Raw genomic sequence first — 19,488 nt, 5'->3', positions numbered from 1 at the left:
ACCACATGGCAGCTGACAACCGTCTATAATTCCAGTTCCACTAGATACAATGTCCTCTTCTGACCTCCAAAGTCACAGTTATGCGACACAGACTTACCTGAAAGCTAATAAATAAGGAAAATAAAATTATAAAAATAAAAAAAAGCGAAGAATTGAGGAAAGGCACCAACCTGGATCCCTTGCCTCTATGTGTATACATACACACACAAGCACTGGCACCCACACCTACAATTACATAGGCTGCCAACACACACACACACACACACACACACACACACACACACAGAGAGAGAGAGAGAGCATATTGGGCTATTCAGAAGATAGATTTTGAGATCAGCTAGGTCTGTGTTGTGATATTCTTCCCCCTAAACAAAGGAAAAACCTTTTCTTCCATCGAAATTAGAAATCCTGCTGTGGCTTTAGTGTTCCACCCTCTGTCCTTGGTTCTGAGATATTTCTAAACTAGCAGTGTCCAAAGTGTGCCCGTCTCGCTTCCTTCTGAGACCTCAGTATTAGGTGTTTATTAGGGCATGGTGGTTAAGACCTGTAATGCCAGCACTCAGGAAACGGGCAAGCCTGGACTACATCGTAAGGTCTAGGCCAGCCTGGGTTACAAAACGGGACCCTATTTCAATAAAGAAATAAACGAACAAATGAGGTGACAAGATGGATTCAATGGTTAAACACAGGACCCACATGACAGTCAGTCCACAGCTGCCCATAGCTCCAGTTCAAGGAACCCAGCACCATCCTTTGGCTTCCAGAGAGGCATCAGGCAAGCACACAGTGCACTTACACAATAAAAGATGCAGGCAAAACACTCACACACATAAAATAAAAATGTAAACAAAATAAAGCAAGCTGGTAGATGGCTCATTAGGTAAAGGCACTTGCTGCCAAACCTGATTGATGACTTGAGTTCAATACCCAAAACCTTCACGGTAGGAAAACTAACCCCTGAAAGTTATCGACTCCACACACAGATGCTATGGCGCACACACACACACACACACACACACACACACACACACACACACACAGAGACATATACACATACACACAAAACACAGACACATACATACACAAAACACACACACAAACCACACAGACACACACACACACAAAACACACACACACAAACAGACACACACACAAAACACACACACACAAACACACACAAACATGCACACATGCATGCACACAGACACACAAAACACACACACAAACATGCACACACACAAACATGCACACATAGACACACACAGACACAAACACACATCCACAGATACACACAGACACAAAAACACACCCAGACACACACAAACTTGCACACACACACAAACACATACACACAAACCCACCCACAGACACACACAAACACATACAAACCCACACCCACACAAACATGCACACACACAAACACATAAACACACACAAACCCACACACACAAACACACAAACACATACAAACCCACACACGAACATGCACACACACAAACACATAAACACACAGAAACCCACACACACAAAGTGTACTTTTTAAATGTGTAAAGAGATGACTCAGTGGTAAAGGGCACTTACTGCTCTTACAGAGGACCTGGGTTTAATTCCTAGCACCCACATCATGGAGCCATCTGTAACTCCAGTTCAAGGGGATCCAATGTCTTCTTTCGCTTCATGTGGGCCCTGCATGCACATGGCACACAGATGTACATACAGGCAAAACATTTATACACACCGAACAAAATAAACATTTTAAGATAAATCACCAAGTGGTAGTCTAGCTTTTCGTGACAGGCTTACTACATAGTCCAATCTGCCTGCTACCTCCAGAGTGACAGGTGACAGGCCTGAACCACCGCACTGGCTAGCAGATGTGTGTTAAGCACATGAAATGTGCAACACGAATATGCAACCTCCCCTCCTCCAGTGGCTTTTCAAGAGCTGGAGGTTAGCCCAGGGATCCAGTGGGTTTCCAAGGGCTGGAGGTTAGCCCAGGGATCCAGTGGTTTTTCAAGGGCTAGGAGGTTAGCCCAGGGATCCTGTGGGTTTCCAAGGGCTGGAGGTTAGCCCAGGGATCCAGTGGTTTTTCAAGGGCTAGGAGGTTAGCCCAGGGATCCTGTGGCTTTTCAAGGGCTAGGAGGTTAGCCCAGGGATCCAGTGGCTTGTCTTTGGTGCCCCTTTAGTAGCCTCTAGGGTCAACCCACTAGAATATCATCATGCCAGAAATCCCAGCACAGGAGCAAATACCTAAGGAAAACACCCACAGAAGCTGACTGACCTGACTACAAGGACCAGACTCGGGAGAGCAAACATTAACAGGTGGAAAGACACTCTGTGGGGCCTTGTATGGTAAGCTAGGAGGCCTAGAGAATGCCTTCGCAGATCTGCCTGGCCTGGACCACACCCTCCATGTCCACCAGCAGTAGGAGAAATCAAAAAAGGCAAGCAACACAGAGACAGGAGGCAGGAGGATTTTACTGTGAACATAGCACACACCTTCCCCAGATCACCACAGACGCAGCGCCCCCTTTACCCATCAGGCCCCAGCAGGGCCCCTTCCTCCTTTACCCACTTGGGACTTTCTCCAGCTGGAAGGGCTGGGCTGGGACTGTCGTGAGTGGGAGAATAGGGGTCAGTTTGGGACTTGGGTTTGGAGTCAGGATTGGGGACAAGATCGGGGTTAGGGTTGGGATCCAACTCTTGGTCAGGACTGGGTACCACATCGGGATCAGCATCAAGGCCTGGCTTAGGGTCAGAAGACAGAACAAGGTCAGGGCTGGAGACAGATCCTGAGTGGGTCTGAAGGAGGGGGTTTTGGAGTGAACCCAGCACAGAAGTAGGGGCAGAACTTCGGGCAGGGCTGGCACCGGAACTGAGGCCCAGGCCAGATCCCAGCACAGAAACAGCATCAGGACCCAGGAAAGAGATCTGCCCTGGCCTCATCATAGATACTGGGCTCAAACCAGGCCCAAGACCCAGCCCGGCTGCGGCTGCAGCGGCGGCAGCGGCAGCAGCTGCGGCTCCCTCATGCACACGCTTATGTTTGGTGAGGCTGGAGGCTTGGCCAAAGGCCTTGCCGCAGAGCTGACAACGGTAGGGGCGCTCGCCAGAATGCACGTGGAGGTGTTGTAGGAGTGCCGAACTCTGCCCAAAGGCCTTGGAGCAGTGTGGGCAGGCGTAAGGTCGCTCGCCAGTGTGGATGCGCAGGTGGTGCTGCAAGTTGGAGCTCTGCCCAAAGGCCTTGCCGCAGTGGGGACAGCGATAGGGACGCTCAGCGGTGTGGGTGCGCTGATGCTGGAGCAACGCTGAGCTCTGCCCAAAGGCCTTGCCGCACTGCGGGCACGGGTAAGGGCGCTCGCCTGTATGGGTGCGCAGGTGTTTAAGGAGCGCAGAGCCCTGCCCAAAGCCTTTAGCACACACCGGGCACTTGTGGGGGCGAGGGCCACCGTGCGTGCGCAGGTGCTGGGCCAGCAACGAGCCGTGACCGAAGGCCTTGCCACACACGGGGCAGTGGTGTGGCTTCTCCCCGCTGTGGCTGCTGCGGTGCTTGAGCAGTGTGGACCGCCAGCCGAAGGCCTTGCCACAGGCAGCACACTGGTAGGGCCGTGCACCAGTGTGGATGCCACGATGTTGGGCCAGTGTGGCACCATGGCTGAATGACTTGCCACAGTCAGGGCAGCGGTAAGGCTTCTCTCCGCTGTGCGTGCGTCGGTGCTGGCTCAGCCCAGAGCTGCGGCGGAAGGCTCGCCCGCAATCAGGACAGGAGAAGGGACGAGATGGACTGGCAGGGGCAGGAAGCACCACCGCTGAGCTGGTGGCCAAGATTTCGGGGGTGGCAGTGAGGCTAGAGGGAAGGGAATCCACATGTGGAGCAGCAGGGCTGAGGGTGTCATCGCTTGGGTCGAGAACTAGTGGCACCGGGCCAATCACATCAGGATCCAGGTCGAAACTTGAAGACGTGGGATCCAGATCTCGAGAATCCAAGTCTGGCTTCCCCAACATGGACGGTGGAGCTTCCTCTGCCTCAGGCTCGGGATCTTCTAAGCTGGCGTCCCCATCCTCTGAGACAGTGTTGAGGTCTTCCGGCTCTGGCTCGGGGCTTTCAGAGATACGATCTGGAGCTTTGGGACTGGGGTCCAGGTCTTCTGGGTCTGAAGGAAGGTCTCCATAAAGGGGCCTAAGACTCTTGTGGCCCGGGTTCCTAACCAGGACGGAGCGCCTCATCCTGGAAGTAGAACCGCGTGCGGATTCCGGAACGGGATCTGCAGTATGAGGACAGGAGGTTGGTGGAGGGAGGTTCTGGGGGAGAGGGATCTGGCCATGCCACACTAAAGTCCCTGGTGAATGTATATGGTTCCTGCTCTTGTCTTTAACCACAGGAAGAGTTCTAACCCATGTCCTACCCAGGATTTGGACCAGAAGGATTCTAATGGGACATATTGGGACCCTTACTTTTCACCTCAAACCTGGATGGGGGCCATCTTGGGATCTTGTGTTTAAAAACAGGGCCTTGTGCAGCTCCAGTTGTCTATCAACTCATTACGGAATCAAGGATGACCTTAAATTTCTAATCCTCCTGCCTCAACCCCCTGAGTGTAGAATGACAGGGAGTGCACAACCACATTCAGCTCATGTGGTGCTGGTTTCCTGCGTGGTGAGCACTCTACTATCTGAGATGCATTCCCGGCCCAATCCCGAGCTCCGAGGGGAACCTGGGTGTTATGGAAGGCAGTACTAAGGTCTGAACTGCCTAAATCTGGGGGAAAGGGTGTCAGGGTTCTTTTTTCCTCCTCAGGTCAAGGTCTGAATTCTTGCCCTACCTTATTAAGTGGTAGGTTCCTGGTAAAGAGGGGGGCTTGTGAGGCTTGTCTTACGGAAGTTGAATGGGTAGCAGTAAGGGTGGGAAGTTAATGATTCTCTAGTATTCTGAAAACTGCAGGGACCCTTGTTTGCTTCCAGCGAAGAATTCTAGACCTCACAGCTTGGGTGAGAGACATTCTCTCCTACACCAGAGGACACGGGAGAGGAAACCCAAGCTAGCAGTGGTGGCACACATCTGTAATCCCAGCACCTTTAGGACGAGTCTGGCAGATCTGGCCAGCCTGGGCTACAAAATAATAACGGTTTTCAAAATTAAGGGGGGGTGCATACGTGGCCCTCTCCTAGGGAAAGGGACGGAAGGAGCACTAAGAATTCCACAGCCAGAGGGGGGGGGGCGGCGGAGAAATTGGTTATTATAGCAATTTTCCAACTGGCTAGAAGATTGTGGATTTTAACCCCCTGGTGATGTGCCTGCAAAAAGAATCGCTGTGGCCCTCTGCAGTTCTAGAGCGAGCTGGAGGGTGGGGCAGAAGAGAGGTGAGGAGGAATGTCTCCAGGGAAGGGAATTCCTGAACACACAGACTCCTCGATGAGGGTATGAGGACTGTGTTGGGGAAAGCAGCAGACGTGGAGAAAGAGTAACACACCTCTACCTTGGGGCTAAGTGTACTCTTTGTTGGGCTGGGCTCCTGGGGATTGGGGAGACCTACCTGACCCCAACCTTGAAGCCAGGAGACAATACGCAGAAGGGAGTGGAGTTCCCCCAACAGTTTCTCTACCCAGGCCCCACTCCTGGAGATTAGTGGGCAATACCTGGGCCCCCCACCCAGGTTTCTGGAGGCAAGGTATTTTTAGATTGCCTTTGAAGGAAGCAGCTTCATGAACTCCCATCTTGGATGGAAACTCCCATCTATCTCTTAGATTAAAACCCTGTGGAGAGGGCAGGTGCACCCCGATCATCTCTTGGGAAAAATGGGCTTCCAAGGCTGTACATCCCAAGACTGGAGGTGAAAGCTAACAATAACTGGGATTTTTCTTGGGATCCTTGAGGTAACACGACACCTCCCTCCTAGACACACACATATACACTATGGAGTATAAAGTCCCACATCGGAAGAACAATGCCCCAGGCTTCTCTTGGTTTCCAGAGAGAAACCCCCTATCACCTCTTGAAGTAAGGAGTTGTCCTGCTCTGTGGGACCCAAGCTAGCGGGTGCCTCCACCCATCCGGATCTCAGATTCACTGTAGATTAGGGGGTGGTCCTGGCGTTGGCGGGATAAACGTACTAGGCCTGAGCTCCTCGGGACCCCCCTCCCACCGCATCCGCCACCTTGACCCCCCAAGTCGAGCGCTGGCACCATGCACTCTGCAAGAGGTGCATAGAGGTAGCCTGGGGCCGCGCCCCGCGCCCTGCCCTTAGTGTTGGGGGTCTCCTCACAACCACCTCCCCCTTTTGTCCAGCCTTCCCCAATCCGTCCCGATCCGCTTTCGGGGTCACTCACCCGATGCCCCTCGCCCCTGCCCGGCCTGGCTGCACTCGGGCTGGCCAGCCGGCGTCTCCCCGCCCCAGGCTTGCAGGAAACCCCACCGCTCACCAGCCCCGCTGGCGGCCCCCTCGGCCCAGCGGCCCCGCCAGGCGCTCCCGAGGAGCGAGAGGGGCCGGCCGAGGGCCGCTGCGGGAGCTGCTGGGACTTGTAGTTCGCCCGCGCCCTCGGCGGCCGGAGCCATCGCTGCCCCCGCCCCCCGGGCCAAGCCTTTGTCCCGGCTAGGGCCACCCCGGCTGGGGCGCGTCTCGTCTTTGTTTGCACCCTACCAGCCCGCTCTACCCTAATCCTAGGTGACTCTTCCGGCCCCTTCTCCGACCCTGATCTTGACTCTCCATCTGTAACCCTGACTCTATCTGTTTATCTATCTTCCATTCTGTCCTCTCCTCTCCATCTTTTTTTCTTCATCTCCTTAAAAAATTATTTGATTCCGAGCCTATGCGTGCCGTGTTGCGCATGGGGAAATCAGTGGACAACTTGCAGGAGTCTGTTCTCTCTTTATTGGAACCGTGATCTGCATGCTTGGCCGTGCGCCTATACCTGCTGAACTATCTCTCCAGGCTTCTGTTTTTCTTTCTCCATCTCTACCAGAATCTATTTTTTTCTCTTTTAATTTCTTTGCCTCTGGCCCAGCCATTTTCTCTGCCTCTGCCCTCTTTTGTCTCTGCCTGTCTTTGTCTTGTCCTCTTGTTCATTTCTCTGTCTTGTTTCAAACACATAAGCGGGGATCGGGGAGCTTTGAGAAAGCCTGCCATTTAAACATACAGTGTTATCTCAAAAAGAGTTTAGGGCTATCAGAATGTATCAGATGTTTTGTGGTGAGACTGGTGGTTAGAGAGGTGACCCAGTAAGTAAACTGCTTGTTGCAGAAGCTTAAGACCTGACTTGAGACTTTTGTCACCTATGTGGAAAGACAGTGGTGGGTCTAGCTTTGAGAATTCTAGCTTTGAGGTGTCTGAGGCAAGAGGATCCATTCTAACTGAATCAGTGAGCTGCCAGGGTCATTATGAGACTGTCTCAAAAAGTAAGGTTGGAAGGCTAACCAGGGGGCTCAGTGGGTAAAAGGGCTTGCTGAAAGGCCAAGGACCCGAGTTTGATCCCTTAGAACCAACATGATGGAAGGATCGAACTATCTTCCGACCACACCACTACATAAATAAATGTAATTAATAAAAATGAAAGTGGGGACCAATTGAGGTAGATACTTGAAGCCAATCTCGGTAGTCCACATAGATGTGTGTATGTAAAAGTTCTCCCCACCCCTGTCTTTACTACACACGCACGCACACACAGGCACGCACTCACGCACACGCACGCATACGCACGCATGCGCGCACACAGCACGCAACGCACGCACTCGCATGTACGCACGCACGCACACGCTCAGTTTTTTGTTTTTTTTTTTGTTGTTGTTGCTAGCAGAATCTTTCTTTTAGGTAACCTTTCGCTCTCTGATCCTTCCATGTCCCTAGCTTCCTATTCAAATGGCAGGTGACACCAGAGGCAGACCAGGAGGCTGGACCAAGAGCTGATTTCTGGAACACCTTAGCCAGGACTGAGGAAGGCTTCAAGCCAAACTTTAAAGACACAGCTCCCTCCACCGCAGAGGGAATAAAAACAAGCCCAGGGGGAGCTGGCAGCTGGACCGGATGTTCTTGCCTCAGTATAAACAATGGTCACAGGGCAAAACAGATGGCACAGCAAGGCCACCCTCTGACCGTATCTGAAGTAAGATAGACACAAGAATAGGTTGCAACCGGAACAAGGACCACACATCCCCTCTTTCCCCCACAACACAAATGACTGCCCCTGTTTGCCAGCCACCGCCCACACTCTTTTTTCAACCCGCCCACATCTCCGGGATAAAAGTATAGCTGGAATCCCAGTCACAGACTTCACTAACCATAACTTTCCCTAAAACCACCCAGCACAAGTCGGTGTCACGCCCCCCCACCTCCCACAGACGTCTCCCAACACCCCCTGCTGAAGAGCCTCCTCTTTTCATCTTGGGAGGTTTCTGGCTGTACACAGACATTAGTCTCTCCACCCCCAACCCCTTTCCTCTACAAGGTCTCTTGTTGCCCAGGGCGGCCTCAAACTCACTGTGTAGCTGAGATGTCCTTAAACCTCTAATACGTTTGCCTCTCCAGTGTCTGTCTCAGTTCAGATATGACCAGAGGGTAGATTTGCTATTAGGCATGTCCCACCCCACCCAGGACCCTGTGCATGCTAGGCCACAAAGCCACACTGAGCCACACCGTCCCATTCCCTTTTTGCTTTTTTTTTTCTTCTGGTTTTGCATTTTTATTGGGGTTTATTATGGGCAGGAGGAACTGCCACCATAAAGTATGCCCCTCCCACCAAGCAGGTCCATTCTCATCCACCTCCCGTGCCTTCTGCGACTTTTTCTTTTTCTTTGTGCTGCTCTCTGTGCAGCTAGCAGCAGCCTCAGGCTCCTCAGAGAATTTCCTTTTCTTCTTAGGGGCTTTTTTTAATGTCAGGATGGCTCCTCAGTTAAGAGGATTGGCAACTCTTGCAGAGGACTCAGATTTAGTTTCCAGTGTTTACACAGCAGCTCACAACCCTCTGTAACTCCAGTTCCGGGGGGATCCGACGCCCTCTGATGGCTTCTTCGGGCATTGCACACAGTGCAAATACCTACACGTAGGCAAACACTTATATACATAAATATTTTTTTAAATAATGTGTTTATCGTGGAGAAGGCATCAGTGTGCAAGTCAGATGACAGACAACACAGGAGAGGCAGTGCTCTCCCTTCAGCATAGGAGTTCCAAGAAATGAACCCAGGGCCAGGCTTGGCAGGAGGTGCGTTTATCCACTGACCTGAGACTTGGGAGACAGAGGCAGAAGGATCAGAAGTTCATGCTTATTCTTGGCTATATAGAAAAGAAAAATATACCAAAAGAAAGTAAGAACAAGATGTTCCCAAATAAAACCAAGACAAAGGACTCACGGCCTGGAAAGAAAAGGAGATTGAATTGTGCAGTGGGTCAAATTTGGAGTTGGCTGGACAGACAGCCAAGAAAAGAGCCACCGCATATAGGAACTATAAAATCAATAGGGATTCTCCGGGCTGTTAAGTGCACACCTATGTGAATGTACCCAACCTCCCTGTGGAAAATATTCCTCAGGAAACTAGAAATCTGCTATGTAGGAAGAACAGTAAAAAAGCAGTTTCCTATTTCACTTTGGAACCTTAACAATATGGTTTTTTTTCTTTTTTCTTTTTTTTTTGGAGCTGGGGACTGAACCCAGGGCATTGCGCTTGCTAGGCAAGAGCTCTACCACTGAGCTAAATCCCCAACCCCAGCAATATGTTTTTGATGTTGTGGTTTAAGGGGTTTTGAAGAAAAAGATCAGGATGTTGGACAAAGCCTTGAGTGTGGTCTTTTCTTTCTTCCTTTCTTTCTCCTTTTAAAATTTATATGAATTATTATTATTATTATTATTATTATTATTATTATTATTATTATTATTATTATTATTGAAGGAGTGCTCTGTGTATGCATGTATACTGCTTGCCAGAAGAGGGCATTAGTTCTTGTTATAGATGGTCGTGAGCCACCATGTGGTTGCTGGGAATTGAACTCAGGATCTCTGGAAGAGCAACCAATGTTCTGAACTGCTGAGCCATCTCACCAGCTCCAATGGGTCTTTTCTTGTTATTGTTTATTATTACTATGTGAGCCAGGGCATTTGTGTGGAGGTTAAAGTGTAAGTAGCTGGTGTTAGTCTCTCCCGCCACCACATGGGTCCTCAGGGTGAAACTGGGGTGTCCCCAGCTGGTCACAAGTTGTACCTGCTAAGCCCTGTCACTAGCACCTTCAGTGGCTCTTAGAAGACAAAAGCCTCTTGTACACATTCTTTGCAGAAGACAAGATGGTTCCTGCACCATATGAAATAGAGCAGAATTCTCTGTCCACACTAACAGAACAAAGTAATGAGGTAGAGAAAACACTAGGGGTTATCAGAGAATGTCTGGGGGGGGTTCTGGATGCCTGTCTCTGACATATCAAATACTCCGATTCCACAGAACCTAAATGTCATTTCCAGTAGTGAGAGCTCACAGCAGACTGTATTTATACTCCAGTTATGGCTTTCAACTAGACAGATGGTCTGGGCACATGTAGGTCTGTTGCTAGGAGACAGGACCCAGTAATATTTGCCCCTAGACTGAAAAGACTGTGATGTGACCAGGCACCGTGGTGTATACCTTTAACCTAAGCACTCAGAAGGGAGAAGCATGCAGACTTTTATTAGTTCAAGGGCAGCCTGAGGTGAGAGCCGGAAGGATGGCTTAGTGGGTAAAGATACTTGCCTGAATTCAATCCCCACTCCTTACCCACATTGCAGAAAGAGAAAACCAATTCCCACAAGTTGTCCTCTGACCTCTACCCTGGAGACATGATACGTGTACCCACAACAACCCGAACTAAGTAAATTAATGGAAGTAAAAAAACAAAACAACAACAAAAACCTTTAAAAGCCTTGCATGGTGGTACACACCTTTAATCCCAGTACTCAGGAAGCAGCAGCAGGCTGCTCTATGAGTTTGAGATCAACCTGGTCTATATAGAGAAATCCAAGCCAGCCAGGGCTACCTAATGAGACCTTGTCTCAAAATAAACAAACAAAAAAACAAAAATCAAACAAAAAACACCAAAACAAACCAAAACAAAAAACCCCCGAAGACAAAAACAAAACAAAACAAAAAAACCAAAACCAAAACCAAAACCAAACCAAAAAAAAAGCTCCCTCGCTACTCTTGCAGGGGACCAGACTTAGATTTCCAGCATTCACACAGAGTGGTTCAAAACTCTAGGAGAATATTATATAAATGTTTTTCTAGACAAAGTTTCTCAGTGTTGCAGCCCTGGCTATCCTGAAACTCTCTTAAAGAAACTTGCCTGCCTCTGTCTCTTGAAAGCTGTGATTAAAGGCAGGCACCATCACGCCTGTGTGTATGTGACCTGAAGAAGTTGAGTCTGAATTGTTCTGTCCCTGAAGGCCTAGGACTGACTCTTCCACATAACAACCCTGCTCAAGGGGTTGGAGAGATGGCTCAGTGGTTAAGAGCACTGACTGCTCTTCCAGAGGTCCTGAGTTCAAATCCCAGCAACCATATGGTGGCTCACAACCATCTGTAATGGAATCCGATGCCCTCTTCTGGTGTGTCAGAAGACAGCTACAGCGTATTCATATACAAAATAAATAAATCTTTAAAAAAAAAAACCCTGCTCAATGCTTCTGTCCAACATAATTGCATTTCTTAATTACATTTTAAAAGATTTATTTATTTATTATATATGAGTACACTGTAGCCGTCTGCAGACACACCAGAGGAGGGCATCAGATCTCATTACAGATGGTTGTGAGCCACCATGTGGTTGCTGGGATTTGAACTCAGGACCTCTGGAAGAGCAGTCAGTGCTCTTAACCACTGAGCCGTCTCTCCAGCCCTCTTATTTACATTTTAAATGTTATCCCATTTCTCAGCCCCCCCCCCACTATCCCACCTACCCCTGCTTCTATGAGGGCGTTCCCTCACTGACCCACCTACTCCCTCCCACTTCCCTGCCCTGACATTCCCCTACACTGGGATGTCAAGCCTTCACTCGACCAAGGGCCTCTCCTCCCATGATGCCTGGCAAGGCCATCCTCTGCTACAAATGCAGATGGAGGCATAGGTCCATTCCTGTGTTCTTTTGGGATGGTGATTTCATTCTTGGGAGCTCTGGGGGGTCTGGTTGGTTGATATTATGTTCTTATGGGGTTGCAAACCCCTTCAACTGCTTTAGTCCTTTCTCTAACTCCTCCATTGGGGACCCTGTTCTCAGTTCAGTGGTTGGCTGTGAGCATTTGCCTCTGTAGTTGTCAGGCTCTGGCAGAGCCTCTCAGCAGACAGCTATATCAGACTCCTATCAGCAAGCACTTCTTGGCATCTGCAATATTGTGTGGGTTTGGTGTCTGTATATGGGATGGATCGCCAGGTGGGGCAGTCTCTGAATGGCCTTTCCTTCAGTCTCTGCTCCACACTTTGTCTCCATATTTCCTTTTGTGAGTATTTTGTTCCCCCTTCTATGAAGGACTGAAGCATCCACACTTTGGTCTTCCTTCTTCTTGAGCTTCATGTGGTTTGTGCATTGTATCTTGGGTAATTCGAGCTTTTGGACTAATATCTGCTTATCAATGAGTGCATGCTGTGTGTTTTTTTGTGATTGGGTTACCTCACTCAGGATGATATTTTCTAGTCCAACTATTTGCCTAACAATGAAGTCATTGTTTTTAATACCTGAGTAGTACTCCATTGTGTAGATGTACCACATTTTCTGTATCCATCCCTCTGTTGAAGGACATCTGGGTTCTTTCCAGCTTCTGATTATTATAAAAAAGGCTGCTATGAACATAGTGGAGCATGTGTCTTTGTTGTATGTTGGACCATCTTTTGGAGTTATGCCCAGGAGAGGTATAGCTGGGTCCTCAGGTAGTAGAATGTCCAATTTTCTGAGGAACCTCCAGACCGATTTCCAGAATGGTTGTACCAGTCTGCAATCCCACCATCAATGGAGGAGTGTTCCTCTTTCTCCACATTCTCACCAGCATTTGCTGTCACCTGAGTTTTTGATTTTAGCCATTCTGACTGGTGTGAGGTAGAATCTCAGAGTTGTTTTGATTTGCATTTCCCTGATGACTAAGGATATTGAGCATTTCTTTAGGTGTTTCTCATCCATTCAGTATTCCCCAGTTGAGAATTCTTTGTTTAATTCTATAGCCCATTTTTTTTAAAGGTTATTTGATTTTCTGGAGTCTAACTTCTTGAGTTCGTACACATTGGATATTAGCCCTCTATCAGATGTAGGATTGGTAAAGATCTTTTCCCAATCTGTTGGTTGCCATTTTGTCCTATTGACAGTGTCCTTTGCCTTACACAAGTTTTGCAGTTTTACGAGGTCCCATTTGTTGATTCTTGATCTTAGAGCATAAGCCATTGGTGTTCTGTTCAGGAAAATTTCCCCTGTGCCCACGTGTTCGAGACTCTTCCCCACTTTTTCTTCTATTAGTTTGAGTGTATCTGGTTTGATGTGGAGGTCCTTGATCCACTTGGACTTGAGCTTTGTACAGGGTGATAAGAATGGATCAATCAGCATTCTTGTACATGCTGACCTCCAGTTGAACCAGCACCATTTGTTGAAAATGCTATCTTTTTTCCATTGGATGGATTTAGCTCCTTTGTCAAAGATCAAGTGACCATAGATGTGTGGGTTCATTTCTGTGTCTTCAATTCTATCCCATTGATCTAACAGCCTGTCTCTGTACAAATACCATACAGTTTTTTGGTTTTTGTTTTGTTTTGTTTTGTTCTTTATCACTATTGCTATGTAATACTGCTTGAGGTCAGGGATGGTAATGCCCCAGAAGTTCTTTTATTTTTTAGATTAGTTTTCACTATCCTGGGTTTTTTGTTATTCCAAATGAATTTGCAAATTGCTCTTTCTAACTCTGTGAAGAATTGACTTGGGATTTTGATGGGGACTACATTGAATCTGTAGATTGTTTCGGCAAGATGGCCATTTTTACTATATTAATCCTGCCAATTCATGAGCATGGGATATCTTTCCATCTTCTGAGATCTTCTTCAATTTATTTCTTCAGAGACTTGAAGTTCTTATCATATAGGTCTTTCACTTGCTTGGTTAGAGTCACACCAAGGTATTTTATATTGTTTGTGACTATTGTGTTGTTTCCCTAATTTCTTTCTCAGCCTGTAGAAGAAGACTATGGGTTTGTTTTGAGCTAATTTTATATACAATCACTTTGCTGAAGTTGTTTATCAGCTGTAGGAGTTCTCTGGTGGAATTTTTTGGGGTGACTTAAATATACTATCATATCATCTGCAAATAGTGATATTTTGACTTCTTTTTTTTCACTCCATATCCCTTTGACCTCCTTTTGTTGTCTAATTGCTCTGGCTAGGACTTCAAGTACCATATTGAATAGGTAGGGAGAGAGTGGGCAAGCCTTGTCTAGTCCCTGATTTTAGTGGGATTGCTTCAAATTTCTCTCCATTTATCTTGATTTTGGCTACTGATTTTCTGTATATTGCTTTTACTGTGTTTTAGTATGGGCCTTGAATTCCTGATCTTTCCAAGGCTTTTTTTTTTTTTTTTTTTTTTTTTTTTTTTTGTGCAAAAGCAAGAGGAGCTTTATTGTTCCAACTCGCTGGGGTCACCTCCCTTTGGAGAAAGGCGACCCCGAGCAGACTCTATCAGGGAGTTATATACCTTTGATAGAGGCAGATTTCTAACAATAAGGGCAGAATTTGAACAATGGTAACTAGGCAGGGTACCATTGGTGGAGTGAAGCAACTTTCAAACTGACTCATGGTCAGTGATCCATCCAGGACTTTCTGAGGGGTTCAGTTAGAGAGTCACAGGTGACTTTGTCTGAGAGTTGGCTTGCAGTTGTTCCAGGGACTAAGCTGACTCTACTCCTCCTGGAAGGAAGGGGTCTTTCCCGATTGGAGGGTTGCGGTGGAATTTTCCCACTGGCCTCAGGTTGACCCCCTCTCTAGCTCTTTCAGTTTCCTGAGGTGTAGTAGCTTGAAAATTATGTCTCGCATAACCTTGGGTATTTAAATGCTTGATCCCCAGTCGATGGTGCAAGGAATTATGGCCTTGTTAGGGGAAGTATGCAACTAGAGGTGGGCTCTGAGAATGTAAAACAGGAGTTACTACAAGCTTGATCTCTGTTTCCTGTTTGCAGTTCAAGCCTTGAGTGTCAGTTTCCTGCTAGAACCATCCTCCTGCCTGCTACCAGCTGCTGCATTTCACCATCATGGACTCTAACCCCCTGAAACCATAAGTCCAAATAAACTTTGTTTTTAAATTCCCTTGGAATTTTAGATAAAAGCAACTTTTAAAAGGAACTAATATATGAGGTGTGGACTGAATTTAAAATAGTGGATTAATTGGAGAAAAAAATTAACCTTATGTTAATACTATTGTCAAGTTGACTGAATCTAGAATTATAGATAAGAAAAGCCCCCAGGCACACACCTCTGGGCAGGCCTATGACAGATTATATAGATTAAGTTAATGGAGGCGTGCAAACACACCCTAGAGAATGGTAGTATCATTTCTTAGGAAATGTTGGGGTTACAGAAATCTACCACTGCATCTGCCTTTTCTAGATGTGATTCTAAGGATCAAACTTTGGATTGTCAGGCTTGAGTGGCAAGAGCTTCTAGGCAATAAGTACCTCCCCAGAACTTTGCCAGTTCTCTTTACAATACTGTTTGCATTAGCTCTAGCACTCAGGAGACAGAGGCAGGCAGAATCTGACCAGCCTGATCTATATAGTGAATTTCAGGACAGCCAGGGCTAAGTAGAGAGACACGGTCTCAAATATACAAATCCACATTTTTATGCTTTTACTTTAAACCCACGTGTGTGTTTGGATCTAAAATGAGTCATTTATAGATAATATAAAGTTGGATCATTTAAAAAAATAATTTATGTCTATTTATTTTGTGACAGGGTCTTATGTATCCCAGACTGACTTAAAATTTACCATGATCTTGAGTTTCTGATCCTTCTGTACTTACCTCCTTCTGCAAATACAATACCATGAGTGTAAGGCGTGTACCACCAACACATAGTTTATGAGGTGGTTTTCCAAGGCTTTTATCATGAAGGGGTGTTGAATTTTGTCAAATGTTGTTTCAGCATCTTATGGGTTTTCCCCTTTGAGTTTGTTTATATAGTGGATTACATTGGTGAATTTCCAAATATTGAACCATCCCTGATCCCTGGGATGGAGCTTACTTCATCATGATGAATGATTATTTTGATATGTTCTTGGATTTGGTTTGCAAGAATCTTATCATTTTTGAATCGATATTCATAAGGGAAATTGGTCTGAAGTTCTCTTTGTTGGGTCTTTGTGTGGTTTAGGTATAAGTGTAATTGTGGCTCATAGAAGGAATTGGGTAGTGCTCCATCTGTTTCAATTTTGTGGAATAGTTTGGATAGTATTGGTATGAGGTCTTCTATGAAGATATGGTAGAATTCAGCACTGAACCCATCTGGACCTGGGCTTTTTTTGGTTGGGAGACTTTGAATGATGGCTTCTATTTCTTTAGGAGTTATGGGGTTGTTTAGATGAGTTATCTGATCCTGATTTAACTTTAGTACCTGGTATTTGTCTAGAAAATTGTTCATTTCATCCAGATTTTCCAGTTTTGTTGAGTATAGGCTTTTGCAGTAGGAGCTGATGATGTTTTTTTAGATTTCCTCAGATTCTGTTGTTATGTTTCCCTTTTCATTTCATTTCATTTTTTTCATTTCATTGCTTTTGTCAATTTGGATACTGTCTCTGTGCCCTCTGGTTAGTCTGGCTAAGGGTTTATCTATGTTGTTGATTTTCTCAAAGAACCAGCTCCTGTCTCATCCTGCAGGACAGTCAACGAGGGTGCAGAGGGTACCTGGAAGAGAATGGGGGACAAGAGATGCAAAGGAGACGCCAAGACAAGAGTCTGATCAAGGCGACAAATTTATTTTTTCCCAAGGCTGAATTTATACCATAGCAGGGGTAACAGAGGGAGGGGGAAGTGGGAAACATTTACACAGGCCAAGGACACAGTGCTCTTGTGGTCAGCTGATGTCAACAGGATGTTGGTTTCTCAGAAAGGTCACAAGGTTGTCGAATCATTAGTCATCCTGACCACCAGATTTGTTTTAGCCTTCTGCAGCTGGCTGGGGATTTGCCATGAACCCAGTCACACTTAACTCTAACTATAATATTAACATCAATAATGGAGGGTTTTAAGGGCATTGCTCCCAACAAGCTCTTGGTTTTGTTGCTTCATTGTATAGTTCATTGTTTCTACTTGGTTGATCTCAGCCCTGAGGTTCATTATTTCCTGCCATCTACCTCTCCTGCGTGTATTTGCTTCTTTTTGTTCTAGAGCTTTCAGGTGTGCTGTCAAGCTGCTAGTGTGTGTGCTCTCCCCAGTTTCTTTTTGGAGGCACTCAGAGCTATGAGTTTTCCTCTTAGCACTGCTTTCATTGTCCCATAAGTTTGGGTATGTCGCGCCTTCATTTTCATTAAATTCTAAAAGTCTTTAATTTTTTTCTTCCTTAACCAAGTTATCATTGAGTAGAGCATTATTCAGCTTCCATGTGTATGGGGCTTTCTGTCGTTTTTGTTGTTATTGAAGACCAGCCTTAGTTCGTGGTGATCTGATAGGACGCATGGGGTTATTTCTATTATCTTGTATTTGTTGAGGCACGTTTTGTGACAGATTGTATGGTCAATTTTGGAGAAGGTACAATGAGGTGCTGAGAAGAAGGTATATTCTTTTGTTTTAGGATGAAATATTCTATAGATATCTGTTAAATCCATTTGGTTCATAACTTCTGTTAGTTTCTCTGTGTCTCTGTTTAGTTTATGTTTCAATGACCTGTCCAATGATGAGAGTGAGGTGTTGAAGTCTCCCACTATTATTGTGTGAGCTGCAATGTGTGCTTGGAGCTTTAGTAAAGTTTCTTTTATGAATGTGGGTGCCCTTGTATTTGGAGCATAGATATTCAGAATTGAGAGTTCATGTTGGTGGATTTTTCCTTTGACAAGTATGAAGTGTCCTGCCTTATTTTTTGATAACTTTTGGTTGAAAGTTGATTTTATTTGATATTTGAATGGCTACTCCAGATTGTTTCTTGGGATCATTTGCTTGGAAAATTTTTTCCCAGCTTTTACTCTGAGGTAGTGACTGTCTTTGTCTCTGAGGTGCATTTCCTGTATGCAAAAAAAATGCTGGGTCCTGTTTATGTATCCAGTCTGTTAATCTATGTCTTTTTGTTGAGGAATTGAGTCCATCGATATTGAGAGATATTAGGAACCAATTATTGTTGTTTCCTGTTATTTTTGTTGTTAGAGGTGGAATTTCTGTTGCTATCTTCTTTTGGGTTAGTTCAAAGATTACTTTCTTGCTTTTTCTAGGGTGTAGTTTCACTCCTTGTGTTGGAGTTTTTCATCTATTATCATTTGTAGGGCTGGATTTCTGGAAAGATATTCTGTAAATTTGGTTTTGTCATGGAATATCTTGGTTTCTTTCTCTATGGTAATTGAGAGTTTGCTGGATACAGTAGTCTGGGCTGGCATTTGTGTTCTCTTAGGGTCTGTATGACATCTGTCCAGGATCTTCTGGCTTTCATAGTCTCTGGTGAGAAGTCTGGTGTAATTCTGATAGGTCTGCCTTTATATGTTATTTGACCTTTTCTCTTACTGCTTTTAATATTCTTTCTTTGTTTAGTACATTTGGTGTTTTGACTATTATGTGACAGGAGGAGTTTCTTTTCTGGTCCAATCTATTTGGAGTTCTGTAGGCTTCTTGTATGTTTACGGGCATCTCTTTCTTTAGGTTAGGGAAGTTTTCTTCTATGCTTTTGTTGAAGGTATTTACTGGCCCTTTAAGTTGGGAATCTTCACTCTCTTCTATACCTATTATCCTTAAGTTTGATCTCATTGTGTTCTGGATTTCCTAGATGTTTTGGGTTAGGAGCTTTTTGTGTTTCGCATTTTCTTTGATGATTGTGCCAGTGTGTTACTATGGTATCTTCTGCCCCTGAGATTCTCTCTTCTGTCTCTTGTATTCTGTTGGTGATGTTTGCGTCTATGACTCCTGATCTCTTTCCTAGCTTTTCTATTTCCAGGGTTGTCTCCCTTTGTGATTTCTTTATTGTTTCTATTTCCATTTTTAGATCCTGGATGGTTTTGTTCAATTCCTGTTTGGTTGTGTTTTCCTGTAAGTCTTTAAAGGATTTTTGTGTTTCCTCTTTAAGGGCTTCTACCTGTTTACCTGTGTTGTCCTGTATTTCTTGAAGGGAGTTATTTATGTCCTTCTTAAAGTCTTCTAACATCATCATGAGATGTGATTGTAAATCAGAATCTTGTTGGGGAATCCTGGACTTGCTGTGGTGGGAGAACGGGGTTCTGAGGATGCCAAGTGGCCTTGGTTTCTGTTGGTTATGTTCCTGCACTTGCCTCTCGCCATCTGGTTATCTTTGGTGTTAGCTGGTCTTGCTGTCTTTGACAGTG

The 19,488-nt window shown here is 45.9% G+C and overlaps 1 protein-coding gene across 1 annotated transcript; it reads right to left on the bottom strand.

Moving 5' to 3' along the window:
* Positions 1-2,460: 2,460 nt before the first annotated feature.
* Positions 2,461-6,553, bottom strand: Zfp358 (zinc finger protein 358). The gene is given in 2 exon segments (NM_001108328.1): positions 2,461-4,265; positions 6,328-6,553. Coding segments are annotated over 2 exon segments (1,959 nt in total). The 3' UTR covers positions 2,461-2,532.
* Between the last annotated feature and the right edge of the window lie 12,935 nt (positions 6,554-19,488).

Source organism: Rattus norvegicus, chromosome 12 (genome assembly GCF_021556685.1).
Source record: "Rattus norvegicus strain SHRSP/BbbUtx chromosome 12, alternate assembly SHRSP_T2T, whole genome shotgun sequence".
NCBI lineage: Eukaryota > Metazoa > Chordata > Mammalia > Rodentia > Muridae > Rattus > Rattus norvegicus.
Note: the sequence above shows the minus strand (reverse complement) of the source record. Positions and strands in the feature narration are given on the sequence as shown.